The following is a 10,442-nucleotide window of genomic DNA, read 5'->3' on the forward strand; positions in this document are numbered from 1 at the left end:
TTCCCCACTCCTCCACTTGCAGCTGCTGGAATGGCCTTGGGTCAGCCAGAGCTCTCTTATCTGGGAGAACCGGGTTTGATTCCCCACTCCTCCACTTGCACCTGCTGGAATGGCCTTGGGTCAGCCAGAGCTCTCTTATCTGGGAGAACCGGGTTTGATTCCCCACTCCTCCACTTGCAGCTGCTGGAATGGCCTTGGGTCAGCCAGAGCTCTCTGATCTGGGAGAACCGGGTTTGATTCCCCACTCCTCCACTTGCACCTGCTGGAATGGTCTTGGGTCAGCCAGAGCTCTCTTATCTGGGAGAAGCGGGTTTGATTCCCCACTCCTCCACTTGCACCTGCTGGAATGGCCTTGGGTCAGCCAGAGCTCTCTTATCTGGGAGAACCGGGTTTGATTCCCCACTCCTCCACTTGCAGCTGCTGGAATGGTCTTGGGTCAGCCAGAGCTCTCTTATCTGGGAGAACCGGGTTTGATTCCCCACTCCTCCACTTGCACCTGCTGGAAGGGCCTTGGGTCAGGAATGGCCTTGGGTCAGCCATAGCTCTCTTATCTGGGAGAACCAGGTTTAATTCCCCACTCCTCCACTTGCACCTGCTGGAGTGGCCTTGGGTCAGCCAGAGCTCTCTTATCTGGGAGAACCAGGTTTGATTCCCCACTCCTCCACTTGCACCTGCTGGAATGCCCTTGGGTCAGCCAGAGCTCTCTTATCTGGGAGAACCGGGTTGGATTCCCCACTCCTCCACTTGCACCTGCTGGAGTGGCCTTGGGTCAGCCAGAGCTCTCTTATCTGGGAGAACCGGGTTGGATTCCCCACTCCTCCACTTGCAGCTGCTGGAATGGCCTTGGGTCAGCCAGAGCTCTCTTATCTGGGAGAACCGGGTTGGATTCCCCTCTCCTCCACTTGCAGCTGCTGGAATGGCCTTGGGTCAGCCAGAGCTCTCTTATCTGGGAGAACCGGGTTGGATTCCCCACTCCTCCACTTGCAGCTGCTGGAATGGCCTTGGGTCAGCCAGAGCTCTCTTATCTGGGAGAACCGGGTTGGATTCCCCACTCCTCCACTTGCAGCTGCTGGAATGGCCTTGGGTCAGCCAGAGCTCTCTTATCTGGGAGAACCAGGTTTGATTCCCACTCCTCCACTTGCACCTGCTAGCATGGCCTTGGGTCAGCCAGAGCTCTCTTATCTGGGAGGACAGGGTTTGATTCCCCACTCCTCCACTTGCACCTGCTAGTATGGCCTTGGGTCAGCCAGAGCTCTCCTATCTGGGAGAACCGGGTTTGATTCCCCACTCCTCCACTTGCACCTGCTGGAATGGCCTTGGGTCAGCCAGAGCTCTCTTATCTGGGAGAACCAGGTTTGATTCCCACTCCTCCACTTGCACCTGCTAGCATGGCCTTGGGTCAGCCAGAGCTCTCTTATCTGGGAGGACAGGGTTTGATTCCCCACTCCTCCACTTGCACCTGCTAGTATGGCCTTGGGTCAGCCAGAGCTCTCTTATCTGGGAGAACCGGGTTGGATTCCCCCCTCCTCCACTTGCAGCTGCTGGAATGGCCTTGGGTCAGCCAGAGCTCTCTCATCTGGGAGAACTGGGTTTGATTCCCCACTCCTCCACTTGCACCTGCTGGAATGGCCTTGGGTCAGCCATAGCTCTGGCAGAAGTTGTCCTTGAAAGGGCAGCTGCTGGGAGAGCCCTCTCCAGCCCCACCCACCTCACAGGGTGTCTGTTGTGGGGGAGGAAGGGAAAGGAGATTGTGAGCCACTCTGAGACTCTTCAGAGTGGAGGGCAGAATATAAATCCAATATCTTCATCTACCTCACAGGGTGTCTGTTGTGGGGGAGGAAGGGAAAGGAGATTGTGAGCCGCTCTGAGACTCTTCAGAGTGGAGGGCGGGATATAAATCCAATATCTTCTTCTTCTATCTTCTAACCATTCTGTGGCAGCCATTTTGTGGCTCACCAGTTCCAACTCCATTATTCTTTGATTCCTCAGGCTTGCCTCTCTGCAGCTGCTGTGTTTGATTGGCAGCTGTCAAGGGCTGCAAATTTTGCTTGGACCAGTCAATTACAGGATTTGTGTGGTCCTTAAAGAGTCATTCACACCCCACAACCAATTTCCTTCCACCAAGAGCTTGCGTACTTGAGAGAGGCCAGATGTTTTCAGCACCTGATCTATAATAAGCCATGTTCCATTTAGCACAGTATTTCTAAGTCATCTGTGTCGTCATTGCATCTGTCTAAGTGGCACTGGAGAAGACTCTTGCGAGTCCCTTGGACTGCAAGAAGATCCAGTCAGTCAGTCCTAAGGGAAATCAACCCAGACTGTTCCCTGGAAGGTCAGAGGCTGAAGCTGAAGCTCAAATACTTTGGCCACCCAATGAGAAGGGAGCACTCCCTGGAGAAGACCCCGATGCTGGGAAAGACAGAAGGCAAAAGAAAAAGGGGACGGCAAAAGAGGAGATGGCTGGACAGTGTTACTGATGTAACAAACACGAATTTGAGCAGACTTCGGAGGATGGTGGAAGGCAGAAGGGCCTGGCGTGACTTGGTCCATGGGGTCACAAAGAGTCGGACTCGACTGTGCGACTGAAGAACAAAAAAAGTCATTATCACTTCAATGTATTTCAATCATTTTTTAGTTAACAGGCAGGATTTCATTGAATGTTTTATAGCAAGTTTCATGAGGAACAGAATTGGTGCCTTATATTACACCACCAACAGAAGTCTTCATTTGAAACTCCGCGTTGGGAGGAGGGCTGCTAATAATTCCCAAGGTTTTATGTCGTCATTCCCAGATGCCTTAGATGTGATTCTACGTCCCCCAGACCAAAGGAGACACTAGGCAGAAGGTTGATTCAGTTCCCCTACATTTCAGGGCACTCAGTCTCCCCTGAGGGCTTTATGTGGGGATTTGGATTACTGGATAAATATGCCTGCGATGTTCTGCAAAACAGAATGGTTTTAAAAACAGATCATAGATTCCAGGAGCAGAACCCAGATTCTGGTGGCTGAGGGGTCTCTCCTTCTACCTGAACGTTCGCTTGTGAGTGGAGTGAAGGTGGCTCATTTGGCCTGACCTTGTGCCAGTTTCCAGCCTCAAAATCCTTGTTGTCGAAGCATACCTTGGTGGTATGTTGATTCCTTGGCTTGTGATGGGCAAGTTTTCACGCCATTGTGAGCTCATCTTAGGTTCAGCTGTTGGTGAACTCTGCTTGCATGTGGTTTTTCTTTTATGTCTCACAGCTAGTTAAAACAGTCACTGAAATACGGGGGGGGGGGTTGCCTTTTAATAGAGATTTAAGAGTTAACTTTGGCCTTCTTATCTTGTTTTTAAAAAGGTAATGAGCAAGTATCACATGTAATCCTAGATATACCTGTTTGGTTTTCTCACCAATGGTTAAGAATTGACTGTTTATCTACATGATGGTCACAGGTTTAAGTCTGAAATGATTTAGCATAAGACTGTTATTTTTCTATAAAAATGCACTGCTGTGATAAGCCAATCAAATTTCTCAGAAGAGATTAGGTGAGATTTCTGCATGTGGGTGTGCTTGACGTGGGTTTATACAAATTCCTAAAAGCAGTTTAAGATAGCAACCTGGTCTGCTTTAGACGTTTACTTACTCTGAGACAATCGAGAAGTGTTAGGATATACGACAATGTGATACTTGTTTTAACAGTAGTTATGGAATTAATTTTTACTTGCTTGTATTTTCTAATGTCTAATAAAGAAACGGGGGGGGTGGGGTTCAGTAAAAGATTCAACCTCTGAAGTTTTTCTGTCTGCTTTGCTGGCCTTAGTTCAAAAGACAGAACTCCCAGTTAATTCATTTGTGCTATCAGAAATTAAAGACTGCAAGACAACTTTATCAGACAGATCCTGGAGATATCTGATGCAAAATGTTTTAATAGAATTATTCCGTTAGAACTGTTTAGCTCAGACTCTCTAATTGGATGCGGGAGTAAAACATCTCATTACTACCCCTCACTGCCCCTGGGCGGTTGAGGCTGGAACCCATGCAGAGATTCTGGACGAATCAAATTTGTTTTCTGGGCCTTGACAGTTTCAGTACAAACTCTTGAACAAAATTTAAGCCCTGTCAGGCACATTTAAGATAAACAAAATTTAATTCTGACTACAAATTTTCATGTGCATGCACACTTCTTCAGATCTGGACTATACTTTGTTCTTCAGTCCAACAGAGCTACCTGCCTGACTGTCTTCATGGAAGTTAAAACTCTTGTATGCTCTAGGGTAGGGGTGGCCAAACCTGCTTAATGTAATAGCCACATAGAATAAATGCCAGATGTTGGAAGGTAGGAAGGAAAATAGATGGGGAGGGAAGATGGAGGGAGAGGTGGAAAGAAAGCAACTTTAAATTGAAAGCCAGTTTGGTGTGGGACTCTTATCTGGGAGAACCGGGTTTGATTCTCCACTCCTCCACTTGCAGCTGCTGGAATGGCCTTGTGTCAATCATAACTCTCTCGGAGCTGTTCTCTCAAGAGCAATTCTCTCAGAGCTCTCTCAGCCCCACCTTCCTCATAGGGTGTCTGTTGTGGAGGGGGGATTGTGACTGCTCTGAGACTCTGAGATTCAGAGTATAGGATGGGATATAAATCCAATATCATCGTCATCTTCTTAAAATGTATACTGACTCCAAGCTGCCAGCAGGCTTGCCTTGGAGGAGGGGTTTAAAGAGAGAAATGCCTTCTCCAAGTCAGCTGCTGGGGCAGTGAGGACTTTGAGAGCCCAACAATATATGTGAAAGAGCCACATGTGGTTCCTGAGCCGCAGTTTGGCCACCCCTGCTGTAGGGCCAAACTACATACGAAGGCTCACAATGAATGAGTTTTCCAACATATGTTGGAACAGCCTCTGCTTGGCATGCAGAAGGTTCCAGGTTTGATCCCTGACAGCACCTCCAGTTGAAAAGGAGCAGGCAGTGGGGGATGGGAAAGACCTCTCTCTGCCCGAGACCCTGGAGAGCGGCTGCCAGTCTGAGTGGACAAGAGTGACCTTGGTGGACTCAGGGTCTCATTCAGTTTAATACAGCCTCACGTGTGTTCATGTGAAATTTGGCTGAAGCAGGGGGTCCATCATGCCCCATTACTTGCTTTTCCAGTCAACCTCCCCCTACCCAAGATTTTTCTTCCTGCAAGTGGCAGGAAAGATAGGATGGAGGGACAATTTTGCAAGAAGGGGAAAATACCTATATTCCTCTGATCAGATTGCAAACCCCGCCCCACCCACAATGCATGCCCTTTACATTGTTTCCTGATCTTTTCTGTTTTGCAATTTTTAAAATTCTGTATTCCTTGTACCATTGCATTGTTTATTGACTATCTTATTGATTTTTAATATACAGTGTGCGATTGCAATAAAAAAAGGCCAACGCCATGCTAGGAATTATTAGGAAGGGAACTGAAAACAAATCAGCCAGTATCATAATGCCCCTGTATAAATCGATGGTGCAGTCTCATTTGGAGTACTGTGTACAATTCTGGTCACCGCACCTCAATAAGGATATTATAGCATTGGAAAAAGTGCAGAAAAGGGCAACTAGAATGATTAAAGCTTTGGAACACTTTCCCTATGAAGAAAGGTTAAAACGCTTGGGGCTCTTTAGCTTGGAGAAACGTCGACTGCGGGGTGACATGATAGAGGTTTACAAGATTGGGAATGGGATGGAGAAAGTAGAGAAAGAAGTACTTTTCTCCCTTTCTCACAATACAAGAACTCGTGGGCATTCGATGAAATTGCTGAGCAGTCAGGTTAAAACGGATAAAGGGAAGTCCTTCTTCACCCAAAGGGTGATTAACATGTGGAATTCACTGCCACAGGAGGTGGTGGCAGCTACAAGCATAGCCAGCTTTAAGAGGGGATTGGATAAAAATATGGAGCAGAGGTCCATCAGTGGCTATTAGCCACAGTATATATGTGTGTGTGTGTGTTTGTGTATACACACACACATATATTGGCCACTGTGTGACACAGAGTGTTAGAATGGAAGGGCCATCATGGCTTCTCTTATGTTCTTATATAGATATATATTGCAATCTATCTCAGCAAGAATAGCAGGCTGGTAGTGATAAAGTAAAATGTGGTAATGAAGTAAAATCTCCTCGTGTTGTTGTGAAAATAAAATAGGGTAAGACTGTGTTGCAGCTAGTCTTCAGTTCTTCAATAAGATAGGAAAGAAATCTCTAGGAGCAGTATTCTAGGATTGGCAAAGAAAATTACCTACTGTGTCCTGGACTCAATGCTTTTTATGCTACCAGCCTTAAGCATAGATTCGTACCCTTTAAATTTTTATTTTGTTTTAAATACAGCATGGATCCTACCCAAATGGTTTTGGACACCAACTCCAGCCCATCTGCCTTCTTCTTATCCGGCATTCCAGGGCTTGAATCCGTCCACCCGTGGCTGGGCCTCCTCTTCTGCTTGATGTACATTGGGGCACTTTTAGGAAACGGGGCCCTCCTGTTTGCCATCCGATTCGACCACGCACTGCACAACCCCATGTTCTATTTCCTGGGCATGCTGGGAATTATTGACATCATCATGGCTACCTCTGTAGTGCCCAAAATGCTTGACATCTTCTGGATGGGCTCCCCGAAGATCGGCTTCAACGCCTGCTTCGTCCAGATGTTTCTCATCCATTCCATCACAGCCATGGAATCAGGGGTCTTGCTGGCCATGGCCTTGGACCGCTACGTCGCCATCAGACACCCGCTGAGATACGAGACTCTCCTGACGCCCCAAAGGGTGACCCAGATAGGCCTGGTGATTGTGGCAAGAGGGGTCCTTTTCATGGTGCCTCTGAGTTGGATGGTGAGGAGTTTGCCCTACTGTACTTCCAGACGGATCCCTCACTCCTACTGTGAGCACATGGCAGTCGTGAAATTGGCCTGTGGGGATTCAACAGCCAGCCACCTCTACGTCATGGCGGGCTCCTCCCTGATTGTGGGGAGCGACACCGCTTTCATCACCATTTCTTACGGGTTGGTTCTCCAAGCCGTGAAGAGGCTGAGCCAAGAGGCGGAGCGGCTCAAAGCCTTCAGTACGTGCAGCGCTCACGTCTGCGTGATGTCGCTGTATTACCTCCCAGGGATGGCTTCCATTTACATCCAGGTCTTTCCTCAGGGCACTCCACCTCACATCCAGGTGCTGCTGGCCGATCTCTACCTCAGCCTCCCACCCATGTTGAACCCAATAATTTACAGCATTCGGATGAAACAGGTGCGCAAAGCACTCTGCAGAATATTTCCTTTTGTCAAGGGGCTGATGGGTTGACCAGAAGATGGAATCGAAAGCCCTGTGTGGAACTGAAAGTGACACTGATATGGGGGGAATCGTAACTTGGGACTCCAATACTGCAGCAATTAGAATCCTAGAATTATAGAGATGGAAGGGACCCCCAGGGTCATCTAGTCCAACCCCCTGAGCAATGCAGGATACTCACAAATCCCTCCCCCTAAATTCACAGGAGCCTCATTGCTGTCCGATGGCCATCTAGCCTCGGTTGAAAAACCTCTGTGATGGAACGGCCCCGGTCTGCCTACCAGACCCCGTTCCCCAAGCCCCCCCCCCTCTTCTTGGTTGCCACCCTCTGGAGGGAGCTATTTCTCCTCCAGCCACTTGGGCTCACTGCCACCACCTGCTCAGTCTAGGGGTTCGGAATGCGAGGAACAGGACTCCCAATCCCCCTCTCCAGCTCTGAGGCCAGGCCTCAAGGTCCTCTGCCACCCTGTACTTGGGTTTCACAGAGACCTCAGCGCTTCTTTGGGGCACCCCTGGAGGATTGGCACCTTATCCAACTGCATGCCTTCCCCCTTTTCCCGGGGCCCCCTTCATAAAGCGTGGTCTAAAGCGGTTGGGGATCTATGTGGTACAAAGTTTTGACTGCCAGCATTCAAAACAGTAAAAATATTTAATTAGAAGAGAAAAAGAAAAGAAAAAAACAAAACAAAAGCAGTTGCATGTAAAAGTTTAGCACAGCATCCGAACAGCAACCAGAAGGACAAATAAAAGGTGGATTTAAATGCATCCTCCAGTACCTGGTCTAGACTTGCCCTGCCTTGTGGATGGCTTCCTCGGTCTGACTGCCTGGAGTCCTCTTCCTATTGAGTAGGCCTCTCCCACACTCAGGAGCCCACAGACTGACAACCTCTCTCCTTGAGGGCCAGCCGAGAACTGACCTTTTCCTGCCTCACTCCAATAAAACAAAAGAACTTCCTGCCCCTCTAGGAGGCTTTCCCCCTAGAGTTGATGGTTTAACTCCAGAAGGGAGAGGGGAGTGAAGGGAAGGCTAGGCCACAAAGCCTGCCTTAGCAGTTTCAGGTTCCCTCCTAACCAAGCACCACCATTAACTCAGATGGCGTTTCTCCACAACCTCCAAGGAAGGAGAGCCCACCACCTCCCGAGGAAGTCTGTTCCACTGAGGAACTGCTCTATCAGAATCAAAGAATCCTAGAGTTGGAAGGGACCTCCAGGGTCATCTAGTCCAACCCCCTGCACAATGCAGGAAACCCACAAACCCCTCCCCCTAAATTCACAGGATCCTCATTGCTGTCAGATGGCTATCTGGGCTCTGTTGAAAAACCTCCAAGGAAGGAGAGCCCACCACCTCCCAAGGAGGAAGCCTGTTCCACTGAGGAACCGCTCTAACAGTCAGGAAGTTCTTCCTAATGTTGAGCCAGAAACTCTTTTCATTTAATTTCAACCCATTGGTTCTGGTCCTACCTACCGGGGTTACAGAAAACAATTCCACACCATCCTCTATAGGACAGCCCTTCAAGGACTTGAAGATGGTGATCCTATCACCTCTCAGCCGCCTCCTCTCCAGGCTAAACATGCCCAGCTCCTTCAACCTTTCTTCATAGGACTTGGTCTCCAGACCCCGGCCTTCACCATCTTTGTCGCCTTGGCTTCTAATCTGCACCCAAACCTAGTTTAATGGTTTTAATGTTTAAAGGCCTATGTGCCTTGGAACCAGGATATCTGAAGGGCTGTCTACTCTCATACAGTCCTGCCCATGAATTAGAATAACAGGGTGAGGCCCTCCTGACCGTCCCACCAATCAAAGAAGGTCATTTGGTGGGCGCATGAAACAGGGCCTTTTTGGTGGCAGCCCCACGATTGTGGAACAACCTCTTCAGGAAGGTGTACCTGGCTCCCTGACTCTCATTCTTTAGGAGGCAATTGAAGGCAGTTTTATTCAGGATGGCATTTGATCAGTTTTAGTTCTGACTACTAGTGATTTCAAACTGTAATGGGGGAGGGGATGTATTATTATTGTGAGCTTCCCTGACTTCCTGTAATGGTAGAAGGATGGCTAATAAAAGCTTAAAATAAATAAATAGGTAAATATGTTTTTACATTCCTCTTTGTCATCATCCTCAATACCATCATTCACTTGAAGCTGCTAGGTGGCATTTCACATGCAGAACCACTACACGTGCGTGTGAAAAGTAGGGTTGCCAAGTCCAATTTAAGAAATAGCTGGGGACTTTGGGGGTGGAGCCAGGAGACTTTGGGGCAGAGCCAAGATCAAGGCTGTGACAAGCATCATTGAACTCCAAAGGGAGCTCTGGCCATCACATTTAAAGGGACGGCACACCTTTTCAATGCCTTCCTTCCATAGGAAATAATGGATAGGGGCACCTTCTTTTGGGGCTCATAGAATTGGAGCCCCTGGTCCAATATTTTTGAAACTTGGTGGGTACTTTGGGGAGAGGCACTAGATGCTATACTGAAAATTTGGTGCCTCTACCCCAAAAAACAGCCCCCCCCAGAGCCCCAGATACCCGTGGATCAATTCTCCATGATTTTCTATGGGAATAAATCTCCATAGGAATAACAGAGTTCCCAGCAGATATTGCCCTCCCCTCCCCCCGCCTTCTAAGGACCTTGAAGCGGAGGGAGGGCCTCCAAACCGGGGGATCCCCTGCCCCCACCTGGGGATTGGAAACCCTAGTGAAAAGTGGTATCAAGTCACTAATGACTTCTAGTGACCCCAGCAAGGGGCTTCCAAGACAAATGAGGTGGTCCGGCCCCCCCACACACACTTTCTGATGACCTCCAAATCAGGGGATCCCCTTCCCCCACCTGGGGATTGACAACAACTGAAATAAACCACTGCGTTACTTATATATTGCAAATAATTGCTCCACAAATTTTTCTTATACCCTGTTCATGCATTCTTCATGTCCATGAATGCAGCACAACGCAAAATGCAAATCAATTTCCAATTGCTGTAATGGTATCCAAGTTCACTGTCTATTCTCTCGTTGATAGACGTGTGGAGTACCAATAAATGTGCTACTTCTTGCTTGGGTAGCAGTCCGAAATCCAACAGGTGTGGCAACACGGGTCCTAGGCTCAGTCTGTGTTTCATTCACCCTTCCGCTGGCTGCTTTTCCTATGTCCTGGAACACAAGGCGAAA

General features: G+C 48.4%; 1 protein-coding gene across 1 annotated transcript; it reads left to right on the forward strand.

Annotated features, from left to right (window-relative positions):
- Window positions 1–6,342: 6,342 nt before the first annotated feature.
- On the forward strand, window positions 6,343–7,290 carry LOC132590930 (olfactory receptor 52I1-like). The gene has a single exon (XM_060263843.1). The coding sequence runs from the start codon at window positions 6,343–6,345 to the stop codon at window positions 7,288–7,290; it is 948 nt and encodes a 315-aa protein (XP_060119826.1).
- Window positions 7,291–10,442: the final 3,152 nt, after the last annotated feature.

Source organism: Heteronotia binoei, unplaced genomic scaffold (assembly GCF_032191835.1).
Source record: "Heteronotia binoei isolate CCM8104 ecotype False Entrance Well unplaced genomic scaffold, APGP_CSIRO_Hbin_v1 ptg001202l, whole genome shotgun sequence".
NCBI lineage: Eukaryota > Metazoa > Chordata > Lepidosauria > Squamata > Gekkonidae > Heteronotia > Heteronotia binoei.